Genomic DNA, 21975 nt, shown 5'->3' with positions numbered 1-21975 from the left:
TCATAACGTTAATGTCCATGTTGAAGCATAAAATTGGTTGCCGTTTGGCTTGGACAAAGGAACATGGGGCTAACCGTCAAAGTATGCTAGCGTCCTCCCACGTGAACACGCCCGAGGGGCCCAGAGAACTACCCGTTTGCTTTGTTGATTCAGTAGCCATTCCCCACCGTCACGATGCCGTAGAACGGAGCGACATACCCGGTTTGCCACTTGGCTTTCGTTGCTTGGTTGCTGGACACCAGCCCCACCGATCGGTTGCAAGCCCCCTTGGGACAACCAGTGGCTATATGCTGACCAATCAGGCGGCATCAGCTTATCAAGTGTCTGTGGACCAACGGCTCGTTCAAAAACAGGCCTAACATGTACGACCACTCGCGGTCCAGCGCGCTCCTCGTCGCGTTTGGCCTCAGCGTTGGCCACCAGCACGACGCCCAGATGTTGCTCTGGCAGCCATCCGTTGCCGGGCTTGAGTCGTGCCCTTGTCCAAGTACGCATAGCTAAACCATTCGCGGCCCACGAGGTCGAAGCCAAAGCCATCGCCCACACCTTGCCAGACATCGTCGTAGCCGACAAGAGGGGTGCTGGGTTGGGAAGGATAACATGTGTCCAGAGATCATGTCCGCTACGATCTAGGGCGACTCGAAGGTACTGTGGCCACGGCGTAGCAGAAACTGCAAAACTTGGACGGGTCCCCAATCGACAACCAAATCGGGCAAACTGCGAGTTGCCGCCGTATGACATGTAATTTCTCGAGTCGTTGATGAGATTTAACGGGGCTCTGCGACTTGGCAGTTGCAACCGAAGTGCCCCAGGGCCAAATGATGGCATGTCACCAGGTCGACCAAACGGGTTTTTCATAGGCTGCCAAACGTTTGGTTCACGAACGACGCCCACGTTTGATTGGATTTCCATTTGATCACTTGGCCTATACTGGAGTAGTTGACGTTGGCATAGGCGTAGCCGGCGGGTAGTGGCTAGTCAAAGAGTCGTTGGGTTATTTCCCGCTCGGTTTTGAACATACCCAGCATGAACGGCATATCGCCGTCATACGCGCCAAGCCCAGAGTTCATCGTGAGCAAATCCGCCAACGTTGTGTGCACTTCGGCCTATGTGTCCTGGATTGAAACCGCGTTCTTGACAGTGTCGGACCATTCTATCCTGCCATCGTCTGCGCGCTTGGCAATTCTCATGGCAATAAACGTTGTTGCATACGATCCAATTTGAAACACCGTGTCGGACATTACGACGGCCTCGCATTGTCGCAAACGCAATGACCAGCTCTCTGTTTTCGGCCATAATTCGCCCACTGGTGTTAGAAGCAACAGTTTATTGGACACCAAGCCGAACGTAGACTACGTTGCTACTTGACAGCCATAAATTCAAGACGGCAAGAGCCACGTGATAGAACGACCGCGACTGCACATTGAACATTGGTTTGTTGAATTGATTAGATTTACCATTTTTATCCGAGTGAATGTATAGACTGCAGGACATTTTGAACATATTTTTGCGCAGACGGTCGCATTGCCTCCGTCCACGTGCCTCGGTTGAATTTTGTGTTGTAATGGGAATTGCACTTCATAATATCGTCTGTCGTAATGATAGTGATGATTATCGTTGTAGTCAACGGAGCAGACGGGAAACCAATGTACCGTAGTGCTGACAGCAAATTGACAGTAAACACCAATTTTGTGAAAGCGTTTTCCATTGGCTGTAGATTTCACGCCATGTGATTGGCTAGTTTCCCATTTCCATTGCATTTGCCATGCTTCGCTGTGGCATCATGCGGCGGGCAGGTGGCGTCCTGTCGTCGATGCAGCACCGCGCAATGTTCTCAATCAGTCCACGACAGCTGGCAGCTCGTGAAGCGGAAGTTCTTCAGACGCTCAAGCTGGTCAAGGACGACTTGGTGGGACAAGACTTGATCACACTGGGACGTGTCAAAGTACGGAATGCCATGAGCTGGAATCCACACCAACTTTGTCGCACGTAGAACTTGGAGATCTCCGACGAGCATGCCGTGTCCTGCACCATTGACTCTCCATCTCCCGTCTTGTTGCAGAATCAAGAGGTATCCGTAACTTCATTCATCGCCAATGCATCATTGATGATGGTGATGTCCTCCAGTGGATCACGCAAGCCACGGACCGCATCAAGGCGTTGTCGTGGGTCACAGGTGCCAACGTGGCTCTTTCGCATCCGACCCCAAGAAACATCCAAGCGACTCGCTCGTCCTCTCTCGCAAATGTCGGCAACATCATCGCCGTGTCCAGTTGCAAAGGCGGCGTCGGCAAGTCCACCGTCGCCGTCAACTTGGCGTTTGCGTACGCTCCCAGCCATCCATTAGCAGCCAGCACAACTATCAACATTATGTGAGTCTGTAGGTTGAAAAAGCGTGGGGCTCGTGTGGGCATTCTGGACGCCGACATCTACGGCCCCAGTTTACCCACAATGATCTCGCCCCCCGACGTGGCTATCCGCAAGTCGACAGTGAATCCGCATTTCGTGCGTCCGGTCGAGTACCAAGGCGTGCAATGCATGTCCTTTGGCTTCGTCAACAGCAAAGCCGCGCCCGGCGCCGGTGGTAAGTGCTTCAAGGCTTATGCAACAACGTTAATATGATGCGAATTCAAATCACCCTCCAAGTTCAGTATGTTGAGCAAAGCTTTTGATGTGGCGTAGGCAAAGGCGCGGCAGTGATGCGTGGGGCCATGGTGTCCAAGGTCATCGACCAGGTAATATATACGTAGTTTATTTGTAGCCGTTCGAGAGTTCAACGTGTTGTTTGTATCGGCGGTGGTAGTTGGTGCTGGGCACAGAATGGGGGGTGCTGGACTACTTGGTGATCGATATGCCCCCTGGCACTGGCGATATCCACATGTCGCTGGCCCAGCAAGTGGCCATCACGACCGCTGTCATAGTTACGACACCGCAGAAACTCAGGTAGATCAATCACGGCTATGCCGACGACTGACGTGGACATTATTGTAGCTTTGTGGACGTGGAGAAGGGCATTTCCATGTTTGAAGACCTCAAGGTAGATAGATACCAGCCAAACAGTACGAAGAGGGTAAATCCAGTTGATAGGTGCCGACGTCTGCCGTGGTGGAGAACATGTCGTATTTTGACTGCGTTCACGGCCACCGCCACTACCCCTTTGGTTTGTTCGTTATCTATCGATCGTTCATTTGTTCAACATTGACTGGGTTAGGCCATGGCTACTTGACCACCCTGCAATCACGCTACAGCATTCCGCACACGTTTCAATTGCCCATGGCCGATGCCATGAACATCAGCGTCGACACGGGCAGGTACATCTGGCTCTCTAGCCACCCTATATGCCAGAGGAAGATGGAACTTCATAGATCGGATGCAACATGTTCATGTGCTTTGTGTGTGGGGTAGTCCGGTGGTGTTGAGCGACGCGTTGCCAACTGTGACGGCCGTGTACGACGACTTGGCGACCACCGTGGCCCAAGAGTGCGTGAAGCTCAAGCACTTGGCGCGCGTGGCACCAGAGCTCTTGTTTGACAAGACCCGCGGCATGGTCCTGCGCTTCTTCTCCACTGACAGCGCCGAGGAAATCGTGCTGTCGCCCGTGGACCTACGCGCGAGGTGAATGGTGGAGACCTCATGACATCTCACGGGTATGGTGCTCTAGATGTCGATGTGCACAATGCATCGAAGAATTCACGGGGAAACAGGTACTGTACAGCTGTACTCCGTCAGAGTAAGAGGGGGATGGGAGGTTGAGGTTGATGTTGTGTGGTATAGATTTTGGACCCGACTACGATCCAAGAGGATATTCGACCGACTGCTGTGCAGCGAAAGGTATATAAGATGGACGTTGCGTGCAGTTGTGCTGACGATGTTGGGCTGTTTATGTTGAAGGGCAACTACGCCTTTGCCGTTGTGTGGAGCGACGGCCACTCGTCGTCGTTGTACACGTTCGAACATTTGCGGCAACTGGCCAAGGAAGTCCAAGACGACGCCGCTTAAGCCACGTCGAGCGAAACGCCTGGCTTTAACCTTGATAATGGAATGTTCACGTCACATGAGTGCGTGATGCGAAGCATGAAGTCGCGCCTCCATCGAAACGTGTGTCCTGCAAGTTGACTTTGGCCGTCGTTCGCCCCATGAACTTCCTCATGAAGGCTCCTTGGACTAGTGCACCTCGCCCTCACAACTTTCTTCGTGCGTTGCCACCTTCGTCACTCAACGGCACCGCACCCAACGGAATCTGCCGTCTGTTTTCAAACTCCACCACTCCTTTCAAGTGTCGATTGAAATCGTCATATTTCGAAGTAAATAGGTTCGATTTGTGTAGTTTTTATGCATTTATCGCAATGCCATACAAATGGCGAGTTAGGTTTTGACAACGGCAATAAAAATACGATTTGAAATATTGAATTTCACCTCGGAACCGGACTCGGACTCCTACCTGGTAGCGCCGTCGCACCTTCTCGTCAGCCTGCCGCGCAAGCCTCGCTACTCCCTACCAGTGTGCCAACCCATCATCACCACCTGAGCTGGACCACCTCGATACTGCCATGCTGCTCCGTCGACGTGCCACTGAGTCCTGTCCACAAGCGTCGTCCAATGTGTCGCTGAAGCGGAAAGGCCTTGCCGACTTATGTGGAGAACCACGTCAATTGGAATCAGCGATCACCCGCTCCGCCACCACGAAGAACGCCTTTTCCGCGTTCAAGCGCACCAAGTGCATTAGCTCCGACGACGCTGCCAAGAAGGTCGTTGCCGACAGTCCACGGGCCAAATGGCGCCTCCTTGACACCGAAACCAAGCTGCAGATGCAACGCGTTCCTGTCATCGAGTTTGGTCGATTTGAAATCGAGACGTGGTATCCAAGTCCATACCCCACGCACATGTACCCCGACAACAAGCTCTTTGTGTGCGAGAATTGCCTTGGGTACACGTCGACGAAGCGGTTGCTAGAGCACCATCGGAGCGACGACTGTCCATTGGCCAAGCAACGTCCTCCAGGCCGTACCGTGTACGAGGAAGCCCTGCCGGACGCTCCATCGCCCTCGTCGTCGTCGTTAATCCTCGTGGAGGTGGACGGCATGGCGAGTTCCACGTACTGCCAGAACCTGTGCCTGCTGGCCAAACTGTTCATGGACCAAAAGACTCTGTACTTCGACGTGAGCGTGTTCTGGTTCTACCTGCTTTGCATTTACGACAAGCGCAGCGGAAACGTGCATCCTGTGGGGTATTTCTCCAAGGAGAAAGCCAATCCCGACCAGTACAACCTGTCGTGCATTGTCGTGTTCCCACCCTACCAACGAAGGGGCTATGGGTCGCTGCTCATTTCGCTCTCTTATGAACTCACCAAGCGGGAGCACACTGTGGGCACGCCCGAAAAGCCGCTCTCAGTGCTTGGCCGCGCAGCGTACATGGAGTACTGGCGCTTTGTGCTCCTCACGGAGCTGTGCAAGATGGGTGGCAGCAGCAGCACCACCACTTCTTCCACAACCATATCCATTCAAAAGCTCAGCGCCGCAACTGCCATCACGCCCGACGACATCGTCGCGACGCTGCGCGAGTGCCCAGGCGTTGTCGTGTCCGACAAGTCCACCCGAGGCTCTCCTACCACGGTACGTAGTACTACACTGAAGCGCTAGTTTGAATCAACATGCTGATCTTCGCTCGTTGGTCGGTGCTGTAGAAGCCATCGTTTGGAATGTGCCTTGCCACGGCGTCGGCCTTGGTGGCTGCCTCTAGACCCGTGCGGGTATGCAAACCCCGCCAGTTGAAATGGAAACGACCCACGAAACTACGTTAACACTGTTGTATTTATACCCCACATGTCCGCAACCCACAGACGACGACCCTCTCTCTCTCTACCCTGATGGATACATATCACTTCACTTTGCACATCAAGAATGTTTGTTTAATGCAAGAGCGTTGGTTCACTAATGGCGAGTATGTTCGACTATGGTTCTAGCGTGAAGCCACACAGAGTCGTGGACGTTGGACGTCTTGTCCTTGTCTTCGTGCCATTCAAACCGCGCGTGCGTTCGATTGTGCACTTGCAACAACCCATACCCGTACCTACATCGTACACATCAACGCCCCACCATGTCCATCCTTTGGTTGTGTAATGTTTGTTACCTGGCTTTACGATACGCAGACCATACCGGGCGGGGCTCAATGTACTTGTCGGCTAGCCCTTCGCGGTTGCCTCCGTCGCCAATCGTCACGTAAATCGGCGCGTTGACCGTTCGTTCGTGTCGAAACACGGGGAACGTCCGTTCGTATGAATGCACGTGGCCAGCCAGGACCACATGCACGCGGTGATCAAACAGAAGGTCCTCCATGTCTTTGCGCATCGCATGTTGCGGCTCCACATTGCTTTGATGCGCGCGGTTGCTGCTGTACCATGGCCCGTGCATCATCACCACGATCCAGGGAGTCACTCGGCGGTCCACCCGTTCCAAGTCGCGGGCGGCCCACTTGAACTGGATGGATGCGCGGTAGGTTGGGATGTACGGCGTGAGCACGACGACATGGACCGATGCGACGTCGAACGAGTAAAACAAATTGCCCCGCGTGGCGCCGCTCTCGTGAAAGGGCATGCGGTAGCGTGCTTGGTACGCGTCAAAGGTAGTCAATTGGCATGACGTTTCAATCTCGTGGTTGCCAGCGGCCATCATCCTACGTCCAGTACATGACAGCCTGTGGCCATGGAACGAAGATACCAAGGAATGGCAGACGTCGAGGGTTCCACAAACGTCCCCCATGCATCCCATCGCGATTGAACCGTGTCGGCGTAGGAGAGGTCGCCTACGATGTTTCAATCATGGTTGGCAAAGTGGTGGTGTGATCTGAAGGGTACCAGCGAGGAGCACAGCGTTCACTAATGGATTCTTCTGGATGTACCCGAGCGTTTCCAACGAGTAATTGGTTTGTCTAGGAGGTAAGAGGTTCATGTAATGGATGACACGCGAGGGGACATATACCCCAAGTCGCCGAGAATGCCCAGGGTCAGCGGTGTATCGACATCGCCGCGCTTGGGGGGCGTGCGAAAGGAGAGAACTTTAGACCACCCCGATTCGTTCCCGCCAACGACATCTACGTGAGTCAACCGTCAACACAATAACGAGAGGCATAGAAACAACTGGGACGTACAGAAATACTGCGCGTTTGGCTCCAACGATGGCAACAGAACGTGGTGGTTGTACCCTGATGTGTAGTGGCAAAATTTATACTGCGAGGCCGGTTGAGTGGCGCGGCTTTCGAGGTCCAACGACGCGTTGTGCTGACCGTACTTCACGCGGGATTCCCCTGCTGTCGCCGTGACCCAACTGATTGTCATTCCAGCTGACTCAATTCCCCCGATGGCAATATGCACTTGCTCCGGTCTCCCTGAAGAGGCAGCATGTACAGACGGTATCGTCCACGTCATACAGATAAGTATCCCGCCCATCCAAATCGCCGCAGCTATCGCCTTCATGCTTCCACTTCGTCGTAGTGTCGCGATCTTTGGAATATGCGGAAGTCATGGTGAACTTATCCGGACATCTGTGTATCCGGATATGTTCCCAACATCCGGATACGTAGCCCACCTTATGCTCCGGATAACACAACCGTAGAATCGCAACGAACAGCCTTCGCTTCCGCTCCTACAGAACGTCGCCAATGCTGCCGCTAGTGACGATGATGCCGACGAAAGCGGAGACATCCGTCGTGTGTCTAGTGGTCGCACCCACAAGCTGTTTGGGGCGTTCGTGTTGTGTGCTGGAGTCCGTTTCCCATACGAATTCCGAGAGGTTTCAGGGTAAGTAAGGGGTGGTTTGCTGCCAGCCAATGACGACGGGCCTGGTGATAAAATTCGCTTGTACTGGGTCTCTCTATGGAGATTTATTACCAGCAGGGACTATCCGTCCTCGCACTAGTATTTCTCGGTCGGTTGTCTGGGTGGCCACCAGTGTTACATATCGCGCAGTAGACGACCATGAAGAAGTCTGAACTGGCCAAAGCCATCCGCAAGATCCTGGGCGCGTCCGACCTTGAGACCATGAGCCGCAAGATGGTGCGCAAGCAGCTCGAGACCACGTTCGGCGTGTCCATGGAAGAGTACAAGAGTTTCATCAACGAGGAAATCACCAAAGTGATTGAAGAGCAGGAGGAGGACGACTCGGGCGACGACGAAGAGGAGGTCGATGCGCCGCCCCCGGCCAAGAAGGCCAAGAAGGCGAGTGGTGCGGCCAAGGTGAAGGCGGAACCGAAGAAGCGCGCGCCGCGAAAGAAGAACGAGGACGGGAGTGCCACCGGCGGGTTCGCCGTGGAGATGCTGCTGAGTCCGGAACTGTCGGAAGTACTGGGCATCACCCAAAGCAGTCGGCCGCAACTCGTCAAGAAGATGTGGGAGTACATTCGCGAGCAAGGGCTGCAAGACCCGAACGACAAGCGCACGATCATCCTCAACGACGCCCTCAAAAACGTCTTCCAGCGCGACTCGTTCACGATGTTCTCCATGAACAAGTACCTGAAGCGACACGTGCTCAAGCCGGAGGACCTGCCGGCCACGGGATGGGCCGACATCCAACGCGATGGCGAGTCGAGCGAAGAGGACGAGGAGAAGACCGCCGAGAAGGAGCGCAAGAAGGCAGCCAAGTTGGCACGGAAAACACATCTCAAGGAGACGGGCGAGAAGCCCAAGCGCGCGCCGCCCGCGCCCAACTCTGGCATCAACGCGCCGCTGACGTTGTCGGAGGAGCTGTCAGACCTGTTAGGGGAAGTCCAGATGAGCCGGCCGCAGGTGGTCAAGAAGCTGTGGGAGTATATCAAGGAGAACAACCTGCAAAATCCAGACAACAAGCAAGAGATCAACTGCGACGACACGCTCACGCACTTGTTTGGCGAGGACAAAGTCACCATGTTCACCATGAACAAGCTGCTCAAGCCGCATTTGCTGGGCAAGGCCAAGCTGGAAGCAGTAGACGACCATGCATAGACAGACGAACCAACGACCCCATCCGTTGTGGAGCGAATTGACGACATCATAAACCACAAATATGTACACACGATTACCCTGTATCTAGTGAGGTTTTATCGCAAGCGATCCAAACATGCTAGTATAGATAGCTTTAAAGGTCGAGCAACCCGCGATTCTGTTCCTCTTTGGTCAGCTTTTCCTGCTCCAGAGTCTCCTTGGCCAATTGGTACTCCGCGGCAATCTGGTCGGTGGGTTGCGTGGTGGCGTATGCCGACCCGAGGTAGGTCGAATCGGCCGCGGCTACCTTGGCGTACTTGAGAATGGCTTCGCGCGGGTCTTCGCTACGGATGGACTCGCTCTTGATCTGGTCGCGCATGAAGAACTGCGTGAGCGTGCTGCCGCCCGTGCTGCCGCCAAAGCCGGGGCCGGTGATGGGTTTCGATGGTTTCTTGGACGCAATCGGGTCCAGTCGGATCTGTGTTGTGCAACCCCATTCACGCCACAAAACAGCAGCGATTACAACTCGACCACATACAAGATACGGTACGAACCTTGGCGTATTTGCGCTTGGTCGGCTTTGCGTTGGCGTCGCGGTACATGGGCAACGCATGGGGGTTTACAATGGCGCCGTCGCTGGACTCGTCGATCCGGACGTACCCGGCGCTGGCCAGCGGCAGCTTCTTCGTAGCACTCAAGAGAACCCCCTTGGTGCTGATAGCTTCATCGTAGAACACGCGCACGGTGCCAGCGCTCGACCCGACAAACACCTAATCCAGTTGGGATTTAACATCAGGTACACATCGTACACCCAAGGGAAGAGTGGAGTACCTGGTTGATCTTAGGATGCCACGCCACGCATACGGCACTTTCGTCTGGGTGCATGTCGATGGCGGTGAGGGGGGCGGTCACCGCCGTGAGGACGTCGAAGAACAGCACTTGGCCATGCCGTTCCTTTCCAGTCGGGACCCCCGTGCCAACTGCCACGGCCGTGCCGGTTGCATTGAACGCCATGTTGGCGACTGCAAAGTGACTGGGGACGTCTCTCAGCTAGACATTGTTTGGATTGTTATATATCAATCTATTATATATATACCGTTTTCAAGGGCGATGCCAGTTTGCGAATATCCCACAGCTTGACGCAGTCGTCGCTGCACGACCGTGTGCCAAACACCTTGTCGTTGGCAAAGCGGATGCTAGACACACTCAAATCGGGGCTTCCGGCGGCGTGCGCCCCGGGCATCTTGACCGCTGCCGTCGTCGTCGTGGCTCGACGCAGGTCGTAGCCGAACACGGAGCCCTCGGTCGTCGCGCCAAACACGAGGCTGCCGTCAGTGTTGTACGCACACGCGGTCACTTCGATGCGCTTGCCCTGCTTGCTCTTGAACTTGATCACTTGGTCGTTCAGGAGCTTGTTGAAGGCAGTCTTTCCGTCCAGCTTCCACAGCCGGACGGTGCCGTCCAGCGCACACGTCGCCATCGACTGCTTGAGCGTCGGGTGCCACGAGCCCCCCGTGCACGTGTGCGTGTGCCCCTTGGTGTGCACCATGTCCATCACGTACATGTCGCCCTTTACAAACTGCGTCTCCTTGACGCCTTCCCGAGATAGCACCGTCGGCTGCGATGACCCTGTCACAGACAGCACCTACAGATCGACCTTTTTTCAGCGTTTGCATGTAGAAGATGGAGGAGGCGCTACCCGATCGCCAGTAGGGCTGTAGCTCAACGCGACGATCGCATGACCTTCTTCGACTTCAGTGTCTCGAAATGGCCGCACTTGGCGCGCCATGCCGGCGAAGTCCCACAGCTTCATGTGGTAGTCCATCGACCCCGTGGCCACGCGCGCGCCAGGGGCGTCCACCGCGATGCTCGTGATGGACTTGGTATGCGACGTCAACACGACTTGGTTTTTCAGCGGCAAGTTGTATCTAGGTGGGGATGAGATGGTTTACATACAGCATGGAGACGGATGGATGGACGCACCGCAGCGCGAGGTCCCGCGCGTAGGAGTCTGCACTGGTGGCGGCATTGTCGTCGTCATCACTATCAGACTCTGGGCCGTCGGAATCGACTGTCTCGGTAGGTTGTTGTTGCTTGTTGGGATTGTTCTGCGGGCCACGAGGGACGGACGACCGCGGTTTCTGGTTGTTCACTTCGTGAGTGGTATTGCCGACTTCGTCCGCGGAAACAGCGGGGACATGCGACACCTTGGGCGCTTGAGTCATCATTTCCATCGTCATGCGGCGGATCTCCTCGTCTCGCGCTGCCCGATCGGCGGCTTTCTGCGATTGTTTCACGTTGTTGGTCGTGGCAAACCCTGTGGGCAATTGCGCCATGTCCGCGAGCGACGACGATGACGCCCCAGAAGAAATCGCTGGCGCTTGGTTGTACCCACGAAGAATGTACCTGCGCGAACTGGCGCCAAACACGATCTCGGACCCGTTGTCCACCGCCTTGCGGAATTCGTTGGGCTCTGAGAGTTCCACGCCGTCGACGGTCGTGCCTTGCGCCGACTCCAAGTCCATCACCTCCAATGTACCTGCTTTGGTATGCACAATTGCAGCATGCTGTCGAGAGATACTGGGATGGGCCAATTCAAAGTCGCATACGTCGGCGTTCCGACCGAGGACGTAGCATGCTTGTTGCCCGATGGGTAATTTCTCGGCAACCACTCCATCCTTCCACACTTCCAGATACGTCTTCGAGTTCAAGCGTGTCGGCACTCCAGCCCTATACCATCACAAGCATCAGTTAGATGTGGTAAGGAGGATATGGATGCGCAGGTACCATTTCGGCGTTGGGAAGCGCTTCGACATGTTGTGGGGTCTTGAGATTTGTTAGTGGGATTCGAGTAACACTAATTAAGGTCACTTGGTAACACTATACTAGTATGAGGACCAATTAGAGTAAAAATATGCATATTTTAATTGTGAAGGGCATTAACTTTAATTTTATTGTACTTCGTTCTGTAATCTTTGAAGTGTAGAATAAATACAAATAATATTAATACACTATTTTTTCCTGTACTCCACACACCATTTTTAAGGTTACACTATTTCCGTTTGATGAAATTCGTAGCAACGCCAATCCAACGGGTAAGGTGCCGCGGGTTCGAAGTGCACATCAAGCGGGACGATGTGCACTTCTTGTCAGGCAACAAGGTATTCCACCCAGCGACACGACCAGTGCTGATTTTGGTCTTAGTTTCGGAAGCTCTTTTGGCTCATGGAGAAAGATGCATCTTACTTTGCAGGTGCCTCACGCAATGTGAACAACAGTCGAATCAACGATGCGTGGCGTGGTAGGCAACCATCTCTTGAGCTACGGTGGTATCCAAAGCAACGCTATGCTGGCGGTGGCGCAACTGGCCCAACAAAAGCAAGTTCCATTCACTTACTTCACCAAGCCCGTTCCCGCTCAGCTCATGGACCGCACGAAGGACATCCAGACCAACTTCAGCTTGGCCAAGGCACTTGGCATGCAGCATGTGACTCTAAGCGAGAATCAATACGACGTTCTCGCCGACACGCATGACTTTTCCCCCGTCGCTCCTCCAAACGCAACAACGTGGCTTGGGGTTCCCCAAGGCGTCGCGGTACCAGAAGCCGAGCTCGGGATTCGACGCCTCGCACACGAACTCAACGAGTATGCAGAAACCTACGCCAATGTACGCCATACCATAGTCTGTCATACAATGATGACATGCAGCAGCATTAGAATGTTGCGGTGGTGCTTCCATGTGGAACCGGCACCACGGCCCATTACGTTGCCAAACACGTGCACCCTTCTATCCACGTGTATGGCGTGCCATGCGTCGGAAATGCGGCTTACTTGCGGCAACAAGTGGCCAAACTCGAATCATCTTCAGGTAGATGATCGAAGGATACATATTATACCATGCTGGGTTCACATTATGACGTAGGGCCGAGCCCTCTACGGGTGCTGGAGCCAAGAAAGCGCGTGGCCTTCGGTACGTTGTGGCGTCCTTTGATGGATGTCCATGCCGAGGTGCTTGAGGACACTGGAGTCGAAATTGACTTGGTATATGGATGCCTTGCGTGGGATACCATGCTGCATGCGTTGCACCTGCTCCAGTCGTTTGAAGGCCGGGAAGTCGTGTACGTCCATTGTGGAGGTCTTAGCGGGAACGCCAGTCAGCTCGAACGCTATAGAAACAAATACAAGAACATGTAAGCTTACCTGTTTATACTGCTATTGATACTGTAGTAATGCTTTAAAAAAGCAGAAAAAAATATCAGTTTATTTGGAAAAAAGAGTTTCCTCCTTATTTCTAGGCACAGTAAGAATGTCCCAAAAATTGGGGCAACGCCAACTGGGTAAAACGTGTTTTATGTGGAGACTATTGGGAGATACGTGTATTTTTACGTGAAAATCCAATCCTAAACTTGGAGTTAAACCCACAGTTGAACCCACCCATTTCTCCTCCGGCTCGTATCCGGACAATCCCGCCGAACCGCAGAAGAAGAGCCGCGAACGACAAACGAGAGAAGAGATGCTGCGCCAGACACTTCGAAAGCATGTTGGACATGTGGGCACTCGCCGCGTATTCAGTTCGATTGGGTTGAGTCAGCCAGAGGTGGAGACCGCGGTCCCCGTCGTCAACCTTGTAGTTGAGGAGACCGCCGTGGACAGTGACGAATTGGGGCGCAAGCTGAAGCCCAAAGAAGTTGTAGACCAGCTGAACAAGTACATTGTGGGGCAGAACGACGCGAAGAAGGCCGTCGCCGTGGCACTGCGCAACCGATGGCGCCGCCAACAGCTGCCGGACGACTTGCGTCCTGAAGTGAGTCCCAAGAACATTCTCATGATCGGGCCCACGGGGTGCGGCAAGACGGAGATCGCGCGTCGCCTGGCCAAGTTGGCGCAAGCTCCGTTTGTCAAGGTGGAAGCGACCAAATTCACGGAAGTGGGGTTCCATGGTCGCGACGTGGACCAGATCATCAAGGACTTGTTGGAGAACTCGATCCAGTTGGTGAAGAAGCATCGCATGGAGCGCGTGCGGAAGGACATCGCGGGGGTCGTGGAGCAGCGCATCATCGATGCGTTGGCGGGACAGCACACGGGGGCGCAGTCTCGTCAGACGTTTCTGCATCTGCTTCGGTCGGGGGAGCTAGACGAGCGCATGATCACGGTGGACGTGCGCAGCTCGGGCAACGCGGGCAACATTGGGTCCATCTCGATCGACCCGTCCGGCAAAGTGAACTCGAACTCGTCGACCGTGAATGACCTCATGAAGGTGATTTCTGGCGGGAAAAAGTTGGAGAAGAAGCAACTGAGTGTGGCGGACGCGCGGCCGATCCTCGAAGAGATGGAGCTCGAAAACGCCATCGACATGGGCGACGTGATCAAGGAAGCGATCACCGAAGCGGAAGAGAACGGCATTGTGTTTATCGACGAGATCGACAAGGTACAAGTTCATCTTTTAACATAATCGATCTCATGACAATGTAGATTTGCTCGTCGGGGGCGTACCGCGGCGCCGACGCGAGCGACGAAGGCGTCCAGCGGGACCTTTTGCCGCTCATCGAAGGCAGCACCATCTCCACCAAGCACGGGAACGTGAACACGGACCACATCCTGTTCATCGGGTCTGGCGCGTTCCACTCTGTGAAGCCATCCAACTTGCTGGCGGAACTGCAAGGTCGGCTGCCTATCCGCGTCGAGCTCAAGGCACTTACGGAGAACGACCTGTGGCGCATCCTCACGGAGCCCGTGGCCAACTTGATCATGCAGCAAAAGGCGCTGCTGGCGACGGAGCAAGTGAACTTGACCTTTGACGACGACGCGATCAAGGAGGTGGCGCGCGTGGCGTACGAAATCAACCACACGGTGGAGAACATTGGTGCCCGCCGGCTGCACACGGTGCTCGAGAAGGTCGTGGAGGACATCTCGTTCGAAGCGTCCGACTACCCCGACGGCCACGTGCTCACGATCACCAAGGAGATTGTGCACGACCGGATTGGTGCCATGCTCAAGAAGTCGGACCTGTCCAAGTATATCTTGTAATAAGCGCGGATAATAGCTTTTGTCGGATATAATACATACATTCCGTGACGGTTACATCGTGAACCTGTGACGAAGAGTGTTGGTCCAGGACAGTTCCAGCGAACCGGCGCGACGCGAAAGTTGACCATGTCGATGGTCAAAACCCAAGCGTACCAACTGGACCTCCGTGCCAAACGGGAAACTAACCCGGTTTTGTCGCAAACGTATGGCCGACACATTCTCCTTCAGAAGGCACACATGCAGCTGTACCAGGCCATCCCGCACACGGCGCGGGCTCGACAAGGCAGTCCATTGCATCAACGCAGCAACAGCACAGGGAACAACGACGGCTCGCAAAGTGCACGGGAATGGACAGAGCATGACGACGCCCGCGTTCCAGTCAAAGGCATGCTCTTGGAGCACATCCTGGAACAGCGACAAAAGGCCCACGATGACCTTGCGCAGCTGCAGTTGGCTTCCCCATCTACAACGACACCCATCGTGGAAGAATTGGAGGAGATGCTGCGGCGAATCCCCGCGCACACTGTAAAGCGATTCATCGCGAGTAAGACGCCGGCGGACACAGAGGGAGACGACCACATGCCTTTGCGGGGCTGTCGCGATACCTCCACGGACACGGCTGTGTCATGGCTTAGAAAGCAAGAGTATTTCACACGTAAAGGTCGCGTATTGGAGCGGGACAAGGCGGCGTTCCTTGCGTTGCACATGAAGGCCCTGAGCATGGAGCTCAGTCGCGCCATCAACAGCTTCGACGACGCCAGGGACTTGGAAGGTACTGCCGCTGTACATACGTTCGTGTGTCCTAGTGTCATACCATTTAAACCACTAGCTCGATTATTGGTGCAAAAGCAGATGCAGTTGCAAGCCACGATGCGGGACACCGTGGCCAGCATCGCCCAGCTCAAGGCTAAACGAGCCCACGGTGTCCCTGTTCTCGTTTCGGACGTGGACGACTGTCGAAGTCAAATCGACTCGACGGAAGAGGCCATCTTGCACGTGCAATCCAAGCATGCCGAGCGAGTGGAGGAGCTTCTACGGCTCGAGCGCAACCTCCAGCGAGATGTACGTGGCCAGACCAACAGAGTTCATCATGCCCACACCTTATATCAGTCCACATGGGCTGGCTCTAACTGTGACACTGTTCACCCACGGGTTCGGTGTGTAGTTGACAACGTTTGAAACCAAGATGGGATCGTGGGATTCCCATAACCAAGCCAAGGTCGTGGGCACGCGCGTGCTCAATCGAGCGCAGAGCCTCTTGCGTCGGAACGGTCTCGTGTCGGTCACGGGTGACCGCAACAACGATCAGCAAGTGCCCGAGTGCCAAGACGACGCGAACCGAGTGCGCGCACTGGACGCGCTCATCCTCCAGACCGGGCAGGGCTGCGGTGGATGGGACGCCACCGACCACGCAGCGTTCGTGTCTGCGCTGCGGCACTTGGGGTGGACAGACGGGACTCTAACTTCCCGCTTGCAAACGCACGAGGAAGGGCTCGATGCTCTGCAGGTGGAGGCCGTTGTGCGACGATGTGCAAGTAGTGGCGTACTGGTAGGCAAGTCCTCCGACTCCGTCCGTACGCACTTGGAGTGGTACTTCAGTCACATGAAACTGGTGAACGAGAAGCGCCGAGCCATCGCGAAGTGGAAAGGCCGCCGACAAGAACAGCGGCGGGCGTCGGGGGTATCAAGTGCCCAAGCACCTGTGGTGGTCGACGACGCACCGAACGAACGTCGAGTGCACGAGCGTGCAGACACCAAAGCGCAAGTGCGCGCATGGCGCGCCGAACGGCGAGTGCAGCAACAACACCAGGCCAGCCAAGGCAGTTCAAGCAACCAGCTCACGTCGTCATCGGCTTTGGATGCATTGGTACCAACGATGGGATATGTGACATATCAAAATAATGAACGTAAATGGATGGTTAGAAGCGACTGGAAACCAAGCAAAAGGTGGCCCTGTACAAGCTGCAAAAGGAGGAAGACCTGGCACGACAACAGGCCGCCGCCGAACTCGTTCGGAAGGCAACGTTGGCTCGACAGCCCTCCAAGGTTTTATGTGACAAAGGACATTCTATGCTTATGGTAACTATTGTAGAAACAACTCGATGCGACATCCGATGCCGCCATCGCCATGGCCAAAGTTAAATTGGACAAAGTGCAGTCTCAGCAAGCCGCCATCCAACAGGCCGCCACCCTTCCCCAGCGCCCCAAATTGCCCCTGTTTGTCCCCAAAGACTCCACAGTAACGCAGCCAACCAAAGCATCGGCTGCCCGGGGCACCACCCCCAACGAACTGCAAGCGCAAGCTACTGCCCGACACACTTCCGGTGCCCACGAAGCGTACGTTCCTGGTTTGGCAGGGGCGGGACATGTGAAAGGCAAGAGTTTCGGACATGTGTCCAGTCAACCGCGAGCGGTGCCGACATGGAGGCGGCGTGGGTAATAAGAATACACGTACGATCTCGGGCAACGCCCTTGTTCCCCAATCGAATTGGCCCCACATTGGTAGTAAGACAGTAGGTTTATTGTGTTACACAGAGTTCCCAGCATACTGTACCGCATCATGGGCAATTGTTGGTGAACTGGGCCTGGCATTATTGCTGTCACTTTAGTGAAATAACGTGAAGAATCTCGTCCAACTCTTGCAGGAAAAAGGGAACTGGGCAGTGATTTACAACCACACTTCCATCATAGTACAGGGGAAGGCCTCCTCAATTCTAAGGTTACTTCGCGATCGTCAACAGGGACCGCTGCGGCAGAATAGGTGGAACGTTCCCTTCAGCAGAGTCGCTCCAGTGCTTCTGTTGCATGGCCATTACAACTAAGCGAGCATATGTTTGAGTTTGACCATCGAGTTGGCCAATAGGAATGCAGGACAAAGATCACCTAGAACGCGCTGTGATTGGTCGAATCGTTGCACGTCGGCAACCAGATTGCGCATTTTCAGATCGAAATCGGAATGCTGAGGCGGTGGTTGAGTAGTTCGGCGACGGCGGCTGTGGAGAAGCAGCGCTTGCCGCTGGAAGGTATCCGAGTGGTCGAATGCGGCCACTTGATCGCTGGTCCGTTTGCGGGCACGATCTTGGGGTACTTTGGGGCTGAAGTGATCAAAATCGAGCCGAAAACTGGCGACCAAGTGCGGGAGTACCGCATGGTGGACGACGAGCATCGCACGTCGCTGTGGTGGTATTCCATCGGTCGCAACAAGCACAGCGTGTCTGTGGACCTCAAGAGCGAGAAAGGCCAGGCCATTGTCAAGCGACTCGTGGACAAGAGCGACGTCGTCATCGAGAACTTTCGCCCAGGCAAGATGGAGCAGTGGGGCCTCGGTCCCAAAGAGTTTGAAGCGACCAACCCAGGCTTGATCTATTCCCGCATCAGTGGATATGGGCAGACAGGGCCCAATAAAGGTGCAGCACATCCTCCATTCTCGTACTAACATGTGGACGCAGGCAAGCCGGGGTTTGCAAGCGTCTGCGAAGCCTTTGGCGGGTTCCGATACGTCAATGGGTTCCCCGACCGACCGAGCGCGCGGCCTAATTTGAGCCTGGGAGACACCATGGCGGGGCTGCATGCGGCGCTTGGCATCACGATGGCGCTGCTGGGAAAGGTCCGGCATGTTGGCGGCACGGGGCAAGTGGTGGACGTGGCCATCTACGAAAGCATGTTCAACGTACTGGAAGCAATTGTGCCCGAGTATTCGTACAACGGAACGATCCGGGAATGTTCTGGGTCCACGATCACAGGCATCGTGCCATCCAACACGTACCATACACTCGACAACAAGCAAGTGGTCATTGGCGCCAACATGGACTCGCTATATCTCAAGGTAGCATGTCCTCCATGTCCACGGTATCGTGCTTAGTACACGAGAAATGTAGATGATGGACTTGATTGGCAAGCCCGGACTCAAGGCGCACAACACGAACGCCATGCGCGTGGTACATCAGCAAGCAATAGACGACGCCATCGGGAGCTGGACCAAAACGCTACCTCTCGCAGAGATTGTTCGTCAACTGGACGCGGCCGCCATCCCCGTGCGTTCTTGGTGATGAAAATGAAGTGATATGTTGACATTGTTGCATCACGAGTAGGTGGGACCCATCAATTCAGTGGCCGACATGGCAAACGATGAGCATTTTGCACACCGTCACATGTTTGAAGACGTGGTCGTCCCGGGGTATTCGAAGCCACTGAGCCTTCCGTCGATCAGCCCCAAGCTCCAGTCGACCCCCGGACAGACCAAGTGGCCAGGGCAACCGCTGGGCAGCGGCACGCGCCACGTCCTCACGACAGTGCTCGGGCTCTCGGCGGCGCAAGTGGACGCTTTGGTCACTGATCAAGTTGTGTTTGAACAGCAAACAACGACGAAGTAGTCATCGAATCTGTCGTTGTAACTCGTTCCAATGGATATATATAATGAGTACAGCATGTTCACTGAGCATTCACATATACATGCTTGTGTAACACGTACAATGAAGCAACAAGGTCGTGTGTTAATAACAGCAAGAGCGTGTTAGTAGGATTTAAACAAGAATTGGTCGATGTCTTGGTCGGACTTCGCGGTGCGATGTTTGGATGGATGAGGATTGAAAGGCCGCCGCGGCAGGGTTGCAACGAACGAATCGATGCGAAGGGGGATGGGTACGAACATGAGTACAGTGCATGGATGGTGCCGAGTAGGGCGATGTGGAGGCATGTACAGTACATGCGGCACCATGAATGGCTCTTGAAACGGACGGGGGCGACGTCGGTCGAACACTGGCGCGGCCACGGGTGTTGGCTCTACAATTTTGGCTTTCCGTCGTTCGGAGTGCATGGAGCGCAGTTGGTCGGCTAGTAGATAGGGCCACCTTGGTGTTGGGCGTGCACTTTGTTGATGTAGTTGCCCACGACATACTGTAGGTTGGGGTGCTGCTGGGTAGCTGGCGAGACCACAACCAGCACTGTCGGTGTACTGGTTGGCTTGCGGTGTAGGCAAGCACTTCAGCGCACCAGTAGCCGCATTCGCAGGCAATGCAAAGGTCGTTGCAGTCTGATATGGCAATTGAATTGTGTGCCACTGCATGGAATTTCAATCGTGGAGGGAGCAACTTGAATACAAAACAAAAGATTATCAACACAATTCAATTCCCATATCAGACTGCAACGACCTTTGCACTGCCTGCGAATGCGGCTACTTGTGCGCTGAAGTGCTTGCCGACACCGCAAGCCAACCAGTACACCGACAAGTCGTGTACGTACACATGTGCAGTCATGCTGCTTCTGCAGAGCGATCTCCTCGGCAAATACAGCGCTCTGCCCCCCCTTTCCCTTTGAGTACCAGGTCAAGTCCTTGCCTACACTTGTCCATGAAGAAATCATGGTGGTACTTGGTATCCTTGTAGCTTTGACCCCGCGAATGACCCAGGTAGTTTTGGCGGTACTTGTCGTTCTTTACATCGTCCTACTTAACTCTAAGCCATGGTGACGTTATCTGCATTCTCGCTCCGTCTAACAGTAAACTTACGACCTTGACCATTGCGGGTGTGCCCCCGAAGCGATTGTTTGTCGATTATTATCCGGATTTACGGATAATCAATCAGCACCACGCCGTTAGCTCCAATTAGCTCCAATATATCCAACAATGGTCATGTGGAAGTTGAGACTTGCTTCCTGCGACCACACGTTCGTCGAGCCGACTTGGGCAATCACCTTGTTAGCATGGCGCTTTGGTGCAAAACCGGTTTCGTCCATATTGTAGACACGGGCAGCATCGTTTCCAACCAATACTATTGCTGCCTTGATCTTAGCGTACAGTGCGTCGACATCGTCATCGGTGACGAAGTTCCGTGCGTTCGAGATGCTTTGGGACTTGCGATGTGTGAGGTCGTGGCTACGTTTCATGAAGCCATCGTACCATCCACGTGTCAATGTGGCGCCTGGAGTAAAACCGTCGATAATCTTGGTGGCCCCTTCGATCAACTCGTCGGCAGTCACCGGCATTTTTCTGGCTTGCATTGCCAGGGCCCACTCCCTGAGATCGCTCTCCATGTCGACCGTAAGCGCCAGCTTTCGACCACGCTGCTTCATCTCGTCGCCAGATCGTGCTCGGCGGACGGCTTCTTTCAACGTGGTTTGTGGGATCTTGGCATCGTTGGCGATGTAGTTTACGCTCTGTCCATTCTCACTATCCAACGCTTGGTCCAATGCAGCGGCAAATTGGTCTCGTGAATAGAGTTTCATTTCGCAAGTGGCGCAATTTTGAGTCGAGCGGGAAATAAACCTTGGAAGCATTGTAAGTTTGATATATTTAATGTTATGAGTATTTGATAGAAGAGGAATTAGTTTTGTCCAATCAATTTCACTTGATGATTGTGATTGGCTGTCAACTGGGCGGAAATTACATGGTGGGCGGAAATTACATGAATCACCTTAATCCTTAATGCAAAGTGATTTCTTGTGTCGATATGTGTACCATGGGCATCGGTTGTTTGTATGCCAGTCCGGCATTGCAAAGCACGAGTTCGAATGCAATTGTGATTACCCCGGCAAACTCATAAGAAGCATAAATATTGATGATATTAAGGTCAAATAACTAAATAGGACACTCAAGTGCTTCAAGGCAGCAATGCACCATGCATGTTGATGGCGCATTGCATGAGCGGCATGAGATGCGATTCGCACAACATCTTGTACGACCAGTCCAAGCCTCGCACGAACATCCGCTTCGAGTTATGCAGCCAGTCACTGCCGACAACTTCGTCCCGCCATGAGCTCTGAATGCCGTGCATCGTGAATGCCACGGAGAACGGCGCGTCGTCGTCCTCGTCGATGACGGAGCTGACACTCAACCGCTCACCTTGGTTGCAATGGTCTTCGTTGTCATGTGGCCACGAGTCTTGTGGAGTTTCCAGCATGCTGGAGAAGTCGATAGCCTCGAGGGCGGCAATGAGCTCGTCAATGCTTTGGGTTGGTGTAGGCATCAAGTTGATGACGTCCTCCAGGTCACCCCACTG

At 54.3% G+C, this 21975-nt stretch overlaps 11 protein-coding genes across 22 annotated transcripts; 7 read left to right on the top strand and 4 right to left on the bottom strand.

Annotated features, from left to right (window-relative positions):
• Window positions 1-974: 974 nt before the first annotated feature.
• H257_12606 (hypothetical protein) lies at window positions 975-1241 on the bottom strand (the record flags this gene model as incomplete). Its single annotated transcript, XM_009839887.1, has 2 exons — window positions 975-1106; window positions 1128-1241. The coding sequence occupies 2 exons, from the start codon at window positions 1239-1241 to the stop codon at window positions 975-977; spliced, it is 246 nt and encodes an 81-aa protein (XP_009838189.1).
• A 512-nt stretch (window positions 1242-1753) lies between these two features.
• On the top strand, window positions 1754-4270 carry H257_12605 (hypothetical protein). Of its 10 annotated transcripts, XM_009839878.1 has the most exons (13): window positions 1754-1945; window positions 1994-2071; window positions 2128-2324; window positions 2385-2584; window positions 2683-2735; window positions 2804-2943; window positions 2992-3037; window positions 3088-3160; window positions 3212-3311; window positions 3406-3615; window positions 3662-3704; window positions 3775-3831; window positions 3892-4270. In XM_009839878.1, the coding sequence occupies exons 1-13, from the start codon at window positions 1766-1768 to the stop codon at window positions 3997-3999; spliced, it is 1485 nt and encodes a 494-aa protein (XP_009838180.1). In that variant the 5' UTR covers window positions 1754-1765; the 3' UTR covers window positions 4000-4270. The 10 variants fall into 10 exon arrangements, with proteins under 10 accessions (XP_009838180.1, XP_009838179.1, XP_009838185.1 ...); XM_009839877.1 differs by having other exon boundaries at window positions 3775-4270; XM_009839883.1 differs by having other exon boundaries at window positions 3406-3704.
• Window positions 4271-4409: 139 nt separating this feature from the next.
• Window positions 4410-5831, top strand: H257_12604 (hypothetical protein). The gene is made up of 2 exons (XM_009839876.1): window positions 4410-5612; window positions 5684-5831. The coding sequence occupies exons 1-2, from the start codon at window positions 4551-4553 to the stop codon at window positions 5798-5800; spliced, it is 1179 nt and encodes a 392-aa protein (XP_009838178.1). The 5' UTR covers window positions 4410-4550; the 3' UTR covers window positions 5801-5831.
• A 38-nt stretch (window positions 5832-5869) lies between these two features.
• H257_12603 (hypothetical protein) lies at window positions 5870-7502 on the bottom strand. The gene is made up of 6 exons (XM_009839875.1): window positions 7147-7502; window positions 6978-7089; window positions 6854-6927; window positions 6717-6801; window positions 6130-6672; window positions 5870-6069 (listed from the first exon to the last, which is right to left on the bottom strand). The coding sequence occupies exons 1-6, from the start codon at window positions 7469-7471 to the stop codon at window positions 5931-5933; spliced, it is 1278 nt and encodes a 425-aa protein (XP_009838177.1). The 5' UTR covers window positions 7472-7502; the 3' UTR covers window positions 5870-5930.
• A 385-nt stretch (window positions 7503-7887) lies between these two features.
• On the bottom strand, window positions 7888-11790 carry H257_12601 (hypothetical protein). Its single transcript, XM_009839873.1, has 7 exons — window positions 11741-11790; window positions 10937-11683; window positions 10653-10881; window positions 10050-10598; window positions 9785-10003; window positions 9508-9723; window positions 7888-9431 (listed from the first exon to the last, which is right to left on the bottom strand). Exons 1-7 carry the CDS (start codon window positions 11767-11769, stop codon window positions 9108-9110), a joined length of 2313 nt encoding a protein of 770 aa, XP_009838175.1. The 5' UTR covers window positions 11770-11790; the 3' UTR covers window positions 7888-9107.
• H257_12602 (hypothetical protein) lies at window positions 7892-9456 on the top strand. The gene has a single exon (XM_009839874.1). The coding sequence runs from the start codon at window positions 7973-7975 to the stop codon at window positions 8972-8974; it is 1002 nt and encodes a 333-aa protein (XP_009838176.1). The 5' UTR covers window positions 7892-7972; the 3' UTR covers window positions 8975-9456.
• Window positions 11791-11972: 182 nt separating the features above from the next.
• H257_12600 lies at window positions 11973-13207 on the top strand. 2 transcript variants are annotated; one of them, XM_009839871.1, is made up of 5 exons: window positions 12019-12114; window positions 12158-12206; window positions 12259-12620; window positions 12671-12821; window positions 12876-13207. In XM_009839871.1, exons 1-5 carry the CDS (start codon window positions 12019-12021, stop codon window positions 13145-13147), a joined length of 930 nt encoding a protein of 309 aa, XP_009838173.1. In that variant the 3' UTR covers window positions 13148-13207. The 2 variants fall into 2 exon arrangements, with proteins under 2 accessions (XP_009838174.1, XP_009838173.1); XM_009839872.1 differs by having other exon boundaries at window positions 11973-12114; window positions 12158-12620.
• Window positions 13208-13322: 115 nt separating this feature from the next.
• On the top strand, window positions 13323-15050 carry H257_12599 (ATP-dependent protease HslVU, ATPase subunit). Its single transcript, XM_009839870.1, has 2 exons — window positions 13323-14381; window positions 14426-15050. Exons 1-2 carry the CDS (start codon window positions 13467-13469, stop codon window positions 14978-14980), a joined length of 1470 nt encoding a protein of 489 aa, XP_009838172.1. The 5' UTR covers window positions 13323-13466; the 3' UTR covers window positions 14981-15050.
• Window positions 15051-15078: 28 nt separating this feature from the next.
• Window positions 15079-17531, top strand: H257_12598. 2 transcript variants are annotated; one of them, XM_009839868.1, is made up of 5 exons: window positions 15079-15752; window positions 15810-16042; window positions 16146-16847; window positions 16904-17026; window positions 17073-17531. In XM_009839868.1, exons 1-5 carry the CDS (start codon window positions 15107-15109, stop codon window positions 17418-17420), a joined length of 2052 nt encoding a protein of 683 aa, XP_009838170.1. In that variant the 5' UTR covers window positions 15079-15106; the 3' UTR covers window positions 17421-17531. The 2 variants fall into 2 exon arrangements, with proteins under 2 accessions (XP_009838170.1, XP_009838171.1); XM_009839869.1 differs by having other exon boundaries at window positions 16904-17531.
• A 399-nt stretch (window positions 17532-17930) lies between these two features.
• H257_12597 (hypothetical protein) lies at window positions 17931-19420 on the top strand. Its single transcript, XM_009839867.1, has 4 exons — window positions 17931-18387; window positions 18430-18806; window positions 18859-19014; window positions 19072-19420. Exons 1-4 carry the CDS (start codon window positions 17937-17939, stop codon window positions 19351-19353), a joined length of 1266 nt encoding a protein of 421 aa, XP_009838169.1. The 5' UTR covers window positions 17931-17936; the 3' UTR covers window positions 19354-19420.
• A 2156-nt stretch (window positions 19421-21576) lies between these two features.
• H257_12596 (hypothetical protein) lies at window positions 21577-21942 on the bottom strand (the record flags this gene model as incomplete). The annotated part of the gene is made up of 1 exon (XM_009839866.1): window positions 21577-21942. One exon carries the CDS (start codon window positions 21940-21942, stop codon window positions 21577-21579), a length of 366 nt encoding a protein of 121 aa, XP_009838168.1.
• Between the last annotated feature and the right edge of the window lie 33 nt (window positions 21943-21975).

Source organism: Aphanomyces astaci (assembly GCF_000520075.1).
Source record: "Aphanomyces astaci strain APO3 unplaced genomic scaffold supercont1.41, whole genome shotgun sequence".
Classification (NCBI taxonomy): domain Eukaryota; phylum Oomycota; class Saprolegniomycetes; order Saprolegniales; family Verrucalvaceae; genus Aphanomyces; species Aphanomyces astaci.
This window is presented reverse-complemented; position numbering and strand designations above follow the sequence as displayed.